Source organism: Callorhinus ursinus, unplaced genomic scaffold, assembly GCF_003265705.2.
Source record: "Callorhinus ursinus isolate GAN/ISIS: 27379988/994484 unplaced genomic scaffold, GSC_fseal_2.0 scaffold742, whole genome shotgun sequence".
In the NCBI taxonomy this organism is placed as follows: Eukaryota; Metazoa; Chordata; class Mammalia; order Carnivora; family Otariidae; genus Callorhinus; species Callorhinus ursinus.
Genome location: NW_027397797.1, coordinates 3,402 through 17,832, shown reverse-complemented (window position 1 = coordinate 17,832; position 14,431 = coordinate 3,402). Strand labels below are relative to the sequence as shown.

The window sequence follows — 14,431 nt, the reverse complement described above, 5'->3', positions numbered from 1 at the left end:
ATATATATATATATATTTAAATAGCATCAGATCTCAGCAAATTTTAAAGGAAGAGAACCTTTTCAATCCCTGAAGTAGAGTTTAAAAATCACTTTTCAGCTAACCTTTAAGACAATGGCTTCTCCCACTATAATTTAACATTTGGATCCATCTACCATCCTACTGTTGAAAAGTGGCCAGATGCTAAAGATTTAAAACTGGAACACTGCTTTGTCTTTTAAATGTTTTTCCAAGTAGCTGACAAAGTGTTCTTTGGCAAAATAAAGGCAATCTAACTTATCCAAGCTGAACTTGACAGTACAGTGATCTGGTGTGATCCTGTTGAATTTTTTCTTCTGTAATATATAATTTCCTGTAAAGGGTCGGGTCAACTCTCTGGACTAACAGAATGACCAGCGGGTGCTTTGCAGGCCACTCAGCACCAGGCAGATATGCTCAAAAGCTCCACCACCATGGGGGCCCGGCACCCAATCAAACATGCCCATCAACACCCTAATAGCCCAATGGGGTTACACTCAGAAGCACAGCAGAGCATTTTTCCGCAGACGGTGGAGCTACGCCTCACTAGTGGACTTTGGGTGACAGGGCCCAAACCCGTGGTGCCCAGCCTCCGTGTCCTTATCGGTAGAACAGCCTTTCTGAGAATTACGTTCACAAAGTGCTTCAAACATAGAAATGTTCCCCAAGTGCCAATCTGTCATTGATACCATTTGATGACCATGATCAGTGCCCTTCTGCCCCAGGGCACAGGGCCCCACCCTTCTGCTCCCTGTCCCATCAGGCACACCCACCTGCATGCCGATGATGGCATAGATGAAGAACAGCATGGCGATGAGCAGACACATGTAGGGCAGGGCCTGTGGAGACATACAGAGGACAGGGCAGCTCCAGGGAGGTCTGCCCAGCTACCTTGCTTGGGCCTCGTCTGCAGAGTGGACGGTGGCCGGGGCTCTGGGGCCACCCAGACCCCAGTGACCGCAAATCCACCCCCACTGACCGTGAAGCCCCTCCACCAAGAGACCGCCTCAGTTCCTTACTCTATAATTAGTCATAGAACCCACCTCTGAGTCATTGAGCACTACCAAGATGCTCTCTGGATCACTTAAAATGTCTTTGTAAACTACAATAGGATAACGGGTGCCAACAAGGAGCCTCCACGAGGAGGGGCTGCTCTGGTGGCAAGGAGGAGCTGGTGGCCACAGCACTGTGCATCACACAGTGGAGAGTCAGGGCACGAGGGCCGTGCCTGCGCTCCACTTTGAAGGACTGGACGAAGGTCCACAGCAGGATGCAGACGGTGTAGCCTTGGCGCAGCAGCTTGATGAGCCGGGCAGCACGGAAGAGGCGGAGAAACCTGAGGTTGATGAAATTGTTCTGTAGGGAAGAGAGGCTGTTCTCTAACCTGCGGAGACCAGCCTCCTGCAACTGCAGGTGCTGCTCCCCACCCACCTCTCCCTGTGGTCCTGAAGAAAAATGCATACGAAGAGAGATCGAACAAAATGTCACAGCTCTATGGTAAAAGCAGCAATCGGCCACCTGAAAACCTTCCAAAAGTAAAGCTTGTCATTGCAAATCACCTCTCATGCAGCAAATGAAAGAAACCCCTCTGCTTTAGCCTCCCCTGCACCCAACAGGGAGGGAGAGAGAGAAAAATTCTCAGAAGCAGCTCCTTGCTGCCAGGTGGAGCCAGGAGACCAACTGTGGGTGGGCCTCTAACACTGACCGCCTCTTGCAAGATACAGCCAAGCCGTCCAAGTGCCGGGCAGGGCTGCTTCTTCACCAAGAGCCTCTGAAGGGCCCTTAGCTTCGCCATACGGCTAGCAAAGCCCCTGCTGCCTGGGACCTGGAAGAGGGGCAAACATCTCTTCTGGGGCTGCTCCTGGTGCCTGCAGACAAGTCACCATAGGAAGGGTAAGTGTCGGCGACCCTGCGACCCACATCACGGAAGCCACTTATGAAATCCGCAAATGGTCTCAACTCCAGAGATCCCAGGGTATCTAGCACTGCTCCCTCATCCAAGAGGTTCAAAATCAAGCACAAAAAGAAGCAATAAACTCTGGACTCCACAGATTACCTGGGAGGGAAGTTTCCACCCTGGCCAGGGGCGCCTTGAGTTATTGGCACATCCCTTTCAGGGAGCACGGCTCTGGACGGTGTCCACGACGTGGGGGTGCTTGTGGCCCTGAGCAGTCTCCCACCCTCTGTCTGCTTGGAGACCAGGTGCCCGCATGCAGCCTGACAGCAGCTTCCTGCCACTTTGGTGTTTCAACATATGCAAGCAGCTCAGGGTTAGACACATCGTATCACCAGATTCAGTGGTCAGATGAAGAGAAAAGAACATGACATGTTGAATTAGAGCAGCAGTAGGAGAGCATATGCAGGAAGCATGGGGAGCCTGGGGAGAGCTGGCCCCCCTCCCTCCAGGGCTGCCCATCTGCTCTAGGCTGGGCTGAGGCCTTTCGTGGAGAGGCAGGTCTCACTCTTACTTCTAAGGACAGTGGCCCCAACCCAGCCCTTGTCTGCCTCTTCTGTTCCCACCGGGGTGGCTGGAGACTAGACTGTCTCTGCTAGAGGGCTAGATGTCGGAGCCATGGGGTGGGAGGTCTGGTAGTCACAAGGAGGTGCTGACTGTGGTCCAGATCAGCAAGAAGGCAGGAGTGGACCTTGAGGTGTGATCCTGGAGGGCACACAGTTTGCCTAGAGCTCCCTCACCTGCTTGTGCTGGGGAAAGAGAATCTCACTGGTACAGGATGTCCAAGAGACATCCACCCCTGCCCCGTGGGCCCCAGGTTCTCAAATGAGCCAGTCACTTCAGGAGGATGGGCACAGAGATGGAAGGGGGACTTTGTCTACAGTGCTGGGAAATCCTTTGTACAAGACAATAAAGCAGAGGAAACGGAGGGAGCTTCCAAGGGCCCGGCCTCTAAAGCACCTGCTCACTTGGGTCTGGAGGGGCCAAGACTGTAATAACACAGTTATCATTTGCCCAGTCCAAAGTGCTCTGCTCAGGCCACTGGCACAGACAAGAAGATTTCCTGGAGATATTGGGGAAAATCTAGGCCCTGGGTGAGAAAGAAGGGATGGAAGACAAGGCAGGGGAAGGCACTGTCCTTCCACATAGTGCATGAACGCAAAGCTCAACAAGTCACCTGCTACGTTTTGTTGAGACTCAAGTTCTCGCCCCTCTTCCCAGATGTCTTTTCTCGGGGCTCCAGTGGGCATTCGGGAGAGGGATGGGGGTGGCAACAGACAGACAGCCCTAGAGAGCCATGAGGACAGATGGCGACAGCAGCTACAGATAGTCCGAGCACGGCGTGGCAGGCAGAGCACTCCATGGCTGTGCCCAGGGCGGGAGCTGCCACGCAACGCCATGCGAGCGCATGCAGGAAAGCAGGGGCAGCAAGCACACAGCAGCCTCCCACAGCTATGCATAGTCGCCTCTGGCCTCGGCCAACCCCTTGGAGATGGACATAGCTTGACCCATCCTCCCAGAGTCCGTGGTTTCTGTCACACCAGAGAGCACCTACTATTCCCCTACTACTTCAAAGCCAGGCCCTTCCTTATTGCCATCTGCCTCTGCATCAGGAAATGTCAGAGCACCCCAAAGATGCATCACCACACCTCTCAATGTGGTAGCTAATTCACCTTGAGGGTACACTGGTCCCTGGCTCCTTTGAGCCCCTTGCTTCCTCATCCACAAGATGGAGACATTAGGACATTGTGCCCAGATGGTGAGGAGTCCGAGATTTAAGGGATTTAAAAGTACGCCGGATATTGTTAAACATGGCCCCCACAAAGGGGATCAACAGGCCTCAGACCCGGATCAGCATCTCCTGCATCCAAGTACATCACTGTTTCCAGTCAGGGTCAAGCAAAGTGACCTGTGCACATCTGCTGGGGGCCACAGTCTATGCTGCAACAAACTGCTCTCCTAATCAGCTTTGTTCTCATGGGACAATGATGAAGAAAAGAAAAGCTCTGTATACCCCAACATGCGCAGCATGTCAGGTGATGATGTGTGCTCTGGAGGATGAGGAAGGGCACGGGGGGGTGCTCTTCCCAAGTGGACAGGAAAAGGCCACGAAAAGGCCTGAGTGAGTTGAAAATTTCTGTGGCGTCAAATGGCGTTTTTCTCACAACTCAAGTTCTTCTGCTCCACTTGTGAATCACTTTATCGTTAATGTTCATTTTGTAAAAGGAATCTCAAATATTTGCTACTTTATGTAAATTTCCAGTCACACCTTCAGTTTAATCTGCTCCTGGAATCTTTGCTCTCCTCGCAAACATCCCTGAAGGCCTGGAAGGAAGCCCCAGTTCATGCTACCTGCATTCCACACGAGCTCAGTGAGCAAGGGTGCACAAGTGGATCAATGATGCCTGGGTGCAAGAGCCCTGAGCTTCACTGTCCCCGGGAGGCAGACCCTCTTCCCACTCCATCAGGCCTTACACCAACCCTTTTTGAATCAGGAAGACAAAATCTCCAATCCCCTCCAGCCCTGAGACCCAGAGAGGGTTCCCTATGGTAGGGCATGTCCAGGGAGAATGTTACAGGAGACATCGTCAGAGGCCACCGGGGAGAACCAGCCTTGTATGTTGGTACGGTGGGGAAGGGAGCAGAAGGGAGACAGTGCAAGAGAACCCATGGACTCTGTAGGATCAGGTCCAAACTCATGTCCTACAAAAATCTCCCCAATTCTGAGCCCGATCCCAACAAGAAAAACTGGGCACTTAGCCGCTTCGCTCAGAAGACCCTATACCTCCTCTCTAGACCCAAGGCCAGCTCCTGAATCTAGTGGCTCCTGGGAGGGCCTTCAGAAGCACCCGCTGGAGGCCAGGAGCCAAGAAAAAGAGGCCAGAGGTGATGAGTGTAATGCCAGACTGACCACAACCCTCAGGAAGGCAGTGGTGAGGGGTCACAGGAAATGGAAGGAAGAACAAGCAAAGCAAGGAGTTTTAAGAACTGTTGAAAGTCATGAAACCAACCGTTTCCTATATGTGACATTTTCATGGATGGATATTTGCGTATTATTTACAAATTGGGATGTTTGAGCAGCAGGTGCGCAACATACAGATGGAGACATGGTTTTCGCGTTGTCTGTTGTTTGGATGGCATGAGTCAGCAGGTAGGTTAAGGTAAATCAAGAATAAAAACAGAAAACAAAAGAGAAAATGAGTCATCAACACAAGCAAAAACTCAAACTTTGAATACCTCACTGGAAAATTTTAGGATTTTAGTAAACTTTGCATATTTGGCTTAAAATGCATCAAATCAAAACATATTTTTGAAATCTGTAGGTTATGCAGACAGGGTGGCATTCATTTGTATTCCTGTTTCTAATGCAAATCCAAAGATGACTCAAAGACACTTATTTTTTTATTTCCAGGCAAAGAAATCAATGTCAGTTTTATGCTTGCTTGGGAATGCTGTTTCTACATGACCCTGGTTAAGACTATTACTCTATTTTGATTAAGTTGGTGGTGGGAACTGACACTCATCTTTTTGCCTAAGGAAAAAAAAGTGCATTCACAAAGTAACATCTGAAGTGACTACAAATGAACAAAAATAAAGACACCACTAATCCACATGACGACTTCCTTTCATCTTTTCCCCTCTCGGCAGAACTCGGTGAAGGACTGAGCTCCGAGAGCGCCAGCGGCCAGGACACAGCATAGTTTCCAAGCCAAGTGGCTCCTCAGCCCTCCCACCGACCCTGCTAGGCATCAGGGGCTGATGGCAGCAGCCATGGAGGACTTATTTGAAGCAACGTCTGATACAACCACAAGCCCCCTTGGCCTTGTGTGTCCAACAGCTGTGGGACAGACACTGGGCTACACCAGCCACCTGCGCTACAGAAGGTCTCTGCCTTGTGTGCGGGCCACTTTGGAGGTGGAGGTTTCCCTGCAAGACAGCTGGGCGTCGTGCTCTCTGCATGTCTGGCAAACCCCACCCTTGATGGCTGCTCATCAGTCCGCCCTCTTGGGCGAGAAGGCACACACATGAAGAAACCCCCAGAGCTGGGCCCTTGCACACAGGAGCGCACTGTCTGGATCCCTTTATCTAGGGAACAAAGATGCCTGTGTCCAAGGACGGGGCCCGTAAGGATCAGCAGCCAGGTTGCTCCTCCCAGAAACCACACTGGTATGAACTATTTCTGGATGAGAAGCACTTGGGCAATGCCACAATGTCAATGGTTGGTGTGACAGAACATCCTGGTTTTTGTGTGAAAATGGCAGCTCAGAACTTTCCCCGCATTATTTGGATTACTAATTTTTTAAAACCATAAAACATACCACATACACAAAAGAATATGTATAAATATGTGTACGGATGCACATTTTCAAAGAAAAATCATAGAATGTCCATATATTCATCATTCAGCTTAAAGAAAACAGAACGTTACCATTACTTTGAAGCCCGTCCTGTCTCCCTTTCTCCTCCCCAGATGTAGTAGCTACCCTTAATTCTTGTTAATAATTGCTTTTCTTTACTGTCTTATGACAAACTATTAAAATGCGTTATACTTGACTTTTCTTAGCCTTTTTAATGGGACGCTACCGTATGCAGCCTTCACGGACTTGGGCAAACTTGTGCTGATGGCAAGCAAACTCTGCTTCTGAAAAGCATCCCTCTTGATGTGGAGACCACCACCCTCCAGTGCGTGCGGCACTTCACTACGTTCACGTCCCGTAAACATCAGTGCGTACTGCTGCTACTCTGAACAAGGTAGCCACGACCCTCTGTGTGAAAGTGTCTCCAGGTCACCTGCCCAGACACCCTCTGGCTTATGTGCTTAAGTCGCTGCAGGCATGCATAAGTCCAGCTTTCTAGGGACTGCCACACTTCCGAAAAGGTTGTCCAATAAACACCCCCAGCAGTAGCATGGAGGTTCTGGCTGTCCCACTCGCTAACCATTGGCATGGCTGGAATTCCTGTTTGACATTTGACAAACCGGAGGGTGTGAAATGGCATCTCAATGTCATTTCACTTTACATTTCTTTAATTAAAAATAAGGGTGAGCAGCTTTTCCTATGTTAATTGGTCATTTCTGTTTCTTATTCTTTTAGTAAAATGCCCAATTATCCCTTCATTTCGTTTTTCCATTCGGTTGCTCTTGTTTATCTTAATGATTCACAGAAGAGCCTTGCACATTCTGCACACTAACCTTTGCTAATGGTTTGGAAAACCTCTCTGCCCTCTGGCCACGCCTTTGTCACTAAATGTTGGTGCATCTTAGAACTCAGTAGCTCATTCTTTTCTCTCCTTTATTGATCTCATTCAGTCTCATGGATCTGATATCATCTCATATGTTCATGGTACCCAATCCTATGACACTAGCATGAATCTCTTCTCCAAACTCCAGGCCCATCTGTCCAATGGATTGTTGGATGATTCCTTCAGGGAGGCCAACAGGCAACTCAAATCTAACATGTACAAATTGCATCCACTCCACATGTACAAACAGTCCACAACAAACCTGTTCCACCCACAGTCTTTCCCATTTCAATTAATGATAATCGACGTTCCCAAGTGCTCAGACTTTGATGCCATTCTTGCTCAACTTTCAGAGACATGTGGTCCATCTGCAACTCTACTGGAAAATACATCCAGAATGATGATCTCTCGCCTTAGACCCTCTGCTGGGCTCCCTGCTATGTCATTCAGTGGCACTCACATCCTCATAGGCCCAATACTCAATTCTCAGCATCAACATCGTTTTTTCCTGAGAATTTTCCAAGGGCAGGACATGAGAATTAACATTCTCTGGCCCCCTCTCCCCAGTAGCCTTCAACTAGTAGCTAACAGCACTTGCTGAAAAATATCCCAGTCGGGTGTCTGGGTGGCTCAGTTGGTTGAGCGACTGCCTTCGGCTCAGGTCATGATCGTGGAGTCCTGGGATCGAGTCCCTCAGTGGGCTCCCTGAATAGCGGGGAGTCTGCTTCTCCCTCTGACCCTCTTCCCTCTCGTGCTATCTCTCATTCTCTCTCTCAAATAAATAAATAAAATCTTCAAAAAAATACCCCAGTCACCCCGCCACTTGCTGGGATAATGGAGGCTCAGGGCTCCCAATGAGGACCCACAGTTGTACCTGGCTTTTTAGTACCATGTATTGGCTGCCCCCCTTCCCTGGCACACTTCCTTTTTCCCCTAGTATTCCAGGGATCACCTCCCAAATAAATGACTTGCATTGAACTCCTGTCTTGGGGTCTGTTTCTGGGATAATCCAACTAAGCCCTAACTTGCCTAGCTGCTTCTGCCTGTGCCCTGCACTATATACTCAGCCAGAGGTTTGGTCTGAAAACCCAGATTATGTCACTCCTCTTCCTACCTCACTCAAAATAGAGGGCAGATTCTCATGGCAGGTGGCCCAGTGCCCCAGGCCTTGCACCTTTGCTGCACCTGTCTTCCTTAGCTCCCTCCTACCACAACATATCATGGGATGATCACTAAAGCCAGGAGGCAAAACTCAAGCCTGTTACATGAAGCGGTTGGCTCAATACATTGGTGTCACTAGAACCCCACACAGAGACGAACTGGAAGACAGTGGTGAGGCAGAGTTCTAGGTGGTGAACCTGAGCAGCCATGGTGCAGATGGAGAAAGAAGTTGCCTGTGGTATGGATTACAGGAACTTAGGCAAGAGCTAAAGCTTGGCCAGGGCTCCGGAGGGAACAAAGGTTGGGGAAAGGCATCCACATGGGCCTAGGGAATGGAGGCCAAATGCAGGTCCTTGTATTACACATCAGTGTCCACCACAGAGCATCCACAACTGTAGGGGCACTAAAAACCAGGCCTTGAGATGGTTTACCCAACAGATGACAGCCAGCCTCGATTCTCACTAGCCCCAGTGTTCACATAGTAGATCCATGAATGGAATGACCATGATGGCTGAGATTAAGGCTGTGCCTGAGCCCATGGCTGGGCTGATCCAGCCATGACCACTACTAGACACCCAGGCCACTATGTCCAGAAGACAACGAGGCCTCTACAATGCAACATGCTTTAGGCTGTCAGCCAGCCACTTGGTAGCAATTTGCTTACATGAGAATCCTTTCACCTGGAAATGGCAGTGATTTGTCTCTACTGGGATCACTCATACTCTGGGTGTGGGTTTGTCTTTGCCCATGGAATACCTTGGCCCACACAAGTACCAGAGATTTACCCATATTGGATTCCACATAACATCGACTCCAAAATGAGCAAGCGGAAGCAGGTACAAAAGGAGCAGGTAACTCGGGATCCACTGGCATATAATATTCAACATCTTTCACAGGTGGAAACCTCATAAAACACCGAAAAAGCCTCTTAAAGACATAGATTAAATGCTGGCTTGGTGATGTACCTCACAGGGTTGGGATATTGTCCTTCAAGATGAACTGACAAACAAGAGATGGTACTGGGTATCCAACTGTCACACAGATCCAGAAAGCAAGGGGTGGAAGTAGGGGTGGCCCCTCTCACTATCCTCCAGCAACCCAGGTCAGACTTTGTTCTCATCATCTCCATAAGTTTAGGTTTGGCAAATCTAGAGGTCCTGGCTCAAGGGGTAGGGAAGGCTTCCACTGTGGAACACCAAAGTCATGGTGGGCCCCTGTCACTTATGCTCCTCATGCCGTAAGATCAGGAGGCAGAGCAGAGTGTCCAGGCTGGCCAGGGTACTGGATGCTGGGAATGGAGAAGGGAAGAGCTACCATTGCATAGGGTAGGAAGAAGTCTATCTGGAAATCAGGGGGTTCACTAGGGCCTTTCTGTGTTCTATGACCAGTCTTAATTATGACTGGACTACTATGGCAGCCAGAAACACACAAGGGTGTGACAAGCAGGGGCTTGGGCTTCATAGGGTGAGAGTGTGGGCTGCCTCATCCTGCCCAGCAACTAGAGCGACAGAAGGCTGGCCACCATTCAGGGGACCCCAAAAGGGGTTAGGAAGAATAAGTTAATGAACATCAACTTAACTCAGACTAGATCTAGCTGGTCACCAACCCTCTTCTCCCAGAGAACGTGACCAGCATCATCCTGAAGAAGGAGGGAAGTGAACCCAGTGTGAGACGTGGGCAGAGCTGAGTGGGGCCAGGGTAACAGCAGACACTCGTGCGCTCCAGTGCGGTCTTGTTACCAAGGAGTCTGATATTCCTTCCTCCCCAGTGGTGCCAGAGCCTGTTTTGCCTGCACGTGGGGTGTACTCAGAAGGGTTGGAGGTATCTGACAACTGCAGCCCCCAGGTGCAGCCCTTGGTGGTGCGATAATCTGTACAGAGGCATGAGCTCTGCAGCTCTGAGGGGTGACCACCCTGTTTCCAAGCCCCCATCGGGGATGACCCAGATGCACCCCGGCACTTGGCTCCAGATCCATTTCTGATCCCCCTTCTCTTAGCCGTCCATTTCCCCAAACTTCCCTCTCATGGTCTTGCCCGGGAGTGCTTCCTAAGAAATGACTTGTACAAGAACCCCAGCTTAAGTGTCTGCTCCTGGAGAAGTCACCTTAGGACTGAGATTAGATTTTTTGCCATTTAATGCTGACATAATGCATTTTACTCAAAGAATACTGCTTTATGATTCAGATTCCTTGAAATTTGTCAAGACAATTTCATATTTTAACACTTGGTCAGTTTTTACATATAATCTGTGTACGTTTGATATGAATGAGTATCCCATTTTATTTACACACACACACACGTAAAACAAACCTAATATTCTAAAATATTCGAAATTCTTGTTGGTTTTAGTTCATGTACTTTGGTGCCAAGTTGTTAGATTTGTCAGACCCACATGGATTTAAAAGTTTCTTATCTTCCTGGTCAGTTGTTACAACGAAGTTCCCAGGTAACTCTCAGACCACCAGCCTAGACCTTTTGGAAACCACGTTCTCATCCGAGAGAAAGCATTTCCCAAGACAATACCCAATTCCCAACTTCACCTCTGGAGCGGAGGCTCCTTCTTTTCAGGGGCTCCTGGGGAACTCTGGCAAGAGAGAAGGGGCTAACACTCAGGACCTGGAGGCGCACTGAGCAGCACTGCCTAGAAGGATACCATTCTGGGGCCCGCAGGAAGGACAGGAAACACTACTTACCGCAATCTCTGTTACTAAAATATCAGTAATACTTCCCAACACAGTGACAAAGTCAAAGACATTCCAGGCATCTCAGAAATAGTTCTGGAGAGAAAAAAGAGCAGTTACTGCTAGAGGCTGGTAAGGGTTCTGCCAGGCAAGGAGTTGCAGGAAGTACCCCTAATCAAGAAAGGAGAAAAGGGACAGATGGACCACCCAAGGGGGACACCACAGCTGGGTAAGCAAACACCTGTGGGTCTGGGCAGGTGCAGAACTGAGAGCTGTGTGTCCAAAGAGGAGGAGGCTGGCCCCGCCTGTCTCCAGGAACTGGGCTCAGGGCAGAGCTCAGACAGCTCAGGGTATTGGAGCAGCCCCTTCCTCAGGAGCCCCCGCAATGTCACATTTGCTCTGGGGGCTTGGGGAATTCCCAGCTCTAAGCTAAAAGTCCCTGAAAATCCCCCCTACAGAGAGTGAGCCAGAATGCAGACCACCAAAAGGCCAAGAGGGAGCCAAGGCACCTACCAGCACCCCAGAAGCGATGATCTTCAGCATGTATTCCATGGAGAACATGGATGTGAACACAATGTTCAGGCATTTCAACATTAGCTCATATTCATATGGTGCGTCATAGAACTGCACGGGGAATAAGTGCCATTGGCTGCAGGTTCGGCTGGCCCAAGACACCCCAGCCTTGACCTCCTGCCAGAGCAGAGAGAACTGCACGCCTGCCCAGGGTAGGGATACCCGTCCCTGCTCTCCCTGTTTTCTCCCAGGACACTCTCACCATCTCAGCCCACAGAGAACCCAGGGCACTGGGCTTCTATAGGCATCTCATGCTGACCAGGATGTGATCAGCTGCAACTATGGCTCTCTCTCTCTCACACACCCCAGCTGGCACCCACTGTCCCCCGTGCTGGGCCAACATAACGTTATCATTAGCACCACTGTGTTGAGGGCGATCATGGCCATGATGAAGTACTCAAAGGGAGGCGAGACCACAAATGTCCATGTCTTGTACCAGAATGACTGCTTGTCCTAGGGCATGTACCGCATCAGGGGCTTGGTGCTGATGGCGAAGTCAATGCAAGCCCTCTGCCCGGGGACAAAGGAGCACTGAGAACGTGGTGGGGTTGGGAGGAATCCCACACTGCGGCACCAACTGCACCCTACACCTGTCTCTTCCATCCTCGCAGGCAGCCCTGACCAGCCACACTCGGTCTCTCCCTGCCCCTGTGCTGGCCACCAGCTATGCGGTGATGAGCGAGCCCCATGTGGAAGGGAACTCCAGTGGGTCTGCCCATGCTGCCCATCAGGGAAGACCAGCAGGTTATCCAACGTACACATGCACATGGGGCAGAAGAGGGAGCCACCCACCTCGTTCTTCTCCAGGCTGCATTCACACAGCACCTTGTCCCCCTGCTCCTGGAAGGTGATGATGATCAAGGCCACAAAGATGTTGACGAAGAAGAAGGGGAAGGCCACGAAGTAGACCACGTAGAAGATGGAGAGCTCCATGCGGTACGTAGGGCTTGGGCCCGGCTCCTCATAGGTGGCGTCCACAGAGTGTTTCAGGACCCTGCACCAAGGGCAAACACCAAGTGTCAGGGGGACCCCTGAGGAAAGAGCCATGGGAAAATCAAGACCTGTATCACAGGTGAGGCTTGCATATCTGAGCCCAGAGATGGCAAGAGGAAGGGGATGCTCAACACTGCAGGCCCCAGGCCATTCCCCAGGATCGCAGTCTCCTGAGGTAGAATACCTTCCCTATAGGGCTTGTTCTCAGGGCTGTTGGAGGGCCATAAAGGGTCTCCAGGGACCGGAGGTCCTAACCCCAGGACAGGTGGAGGCCCAGGAATTCTGTCCTGCCCTGCTTACTCCTGGCTCACACCTGCTCAGGCCCAGCTCACCAGTTCATACCCAGCTTCACCTGCCTTTAGAAAGTCCTGGGTTCCTGGCGCAGCATTGACCCTACCTTCTGAGCGGTGCTCCTCCCAGCCCCAAAGGAAGTCCCCAGTCATCCAGTGTGGCACTAAATAAATACATCCCACTGTCTACCCTTAACTGAGGCCAGAAGTGTAGCACAGGGAGACACCAAATAGACCCATTCTTCCTCAGGCCTTCAGCCACTCAAAAACGATTTTCAGGAGATCACTATGCTGTGTACTTTGTCTTAATCTCGTTCTCTTTCCAGGTTGCCCGCTCCTAGAAGGCAGAGCCATGTCTTACCTGGTGGGTGCAAGGGCCTATGGTGTATTTGCTGGAAGACTAGAACACAAACGGATGCACAGTTTGAGACTCCATGCCCAAGCTGCCCCTCTGCTCTAGCGTGATCTGACACAATGAGCCAGTGAGCACTCACGTGGGCCGCCCTTCTCCTGTGGACACTGTGACAGTGTCAGCAGAGCCCAGAGCTCCTGTACCCTAACCCCTAACCCTAACCCTAGGCCCTAACCCTAGGCCCTAACCCTAACCCTGGCCCTACCTTAGGCCCTAACCCTAAGTTTAACCCTAGGCCCTACACCCTAACCCCTATGCCCTAACCCCTACGCTCTAACCCCTAGACCCTAACCCTAACCCTAGGTTGGCTCCTGAGTGCTTTGTTCCCTAGGGTTCACTCCAGAACAATACCAGAGGACTTACCTTCCACCCAGAAAGAAAGCCCGCTGTTAGGAACTCCAGAAAGGATACACAGCAGGAGAACGTGTCATGCCCATCCCAGCAAACCACACTTTCAGCGGTCCCCTGGCTGAAAAAAAGAGCAAGACCCTCACGCTGACCCACGCCCTTGACCCCCACCGCCGGGAACCTCGAAACAGCGCTGGCATATTAGGCCTCCCATGTCCCTATGTGCTAACACTCAACCTCGGTTGGCTTCTGAAGGGTCAGTCCCCAGAACCTGGCTACAAAGCCCCACAGATTCGGGACACCCGAGAATTATCGAGGGACTCAGGCTGCCACCCAGAAAGTAAACACACCATTCACACTCCTGAAAGCAATCAGAGCAGGAGGACTCTGAATGCCCATGCCAAGGAATGGAAAAATTTTGCGCCCTCTAGCGACAAACCCTGAGCCTGACTTTCCACCTCACCCAGGACCTTCAGACAAACCCCCGGGAAGCAGGCCACAGTGCTGGTACATCGGGCCTGCCCTGCCCCTAGGCCCTCACCCTATCCCTCTTGGACCTCTGAGGGCTCTGGCCCCAGAGGCCTGGCTCTAAAGCCACAGGGACTGGGGGCACCTGAGCAATACCAGAGGATGCAGCCTGTCTCCCAGAAGGAAACCACACCATTGTGAACCTGTGGCAAACGTTTCCGAGTAGGAGCACTCTGCGTACCCATCCCAGCGAAATGCCATTTTCAACGGCCCTCTGCCCGCAAACGGTGAGC

General features: G+C 50.9%; 1 protein-coding gene across 1 annotated transcript; it reads right to left on the bottom strand.

Moving 5' to 3' along the window:
* Positions 1-791: 791 nt before the first annotated feature.
* LOC141369918 (voltage-dependent N-type calcium channel subunit alpha-1B-like) lies at positions 792-13,429 on the bottom strand (the record flags this gene model as incomplete). The annotated part of the gene is made up of 4 exons (XM_073890543.1): positions 792-857; positions 1,258-1,374; positions 12,420-12,621; positions 13,405-13,429. Coding segments are annotated over 4 exons (410 nt in total), but the record flags the coding sequence as incomplete, so codon positions are not given.
* Between the last annotated feature and the right edge of the window lie 1,002 nt (positions 13,430-14,431).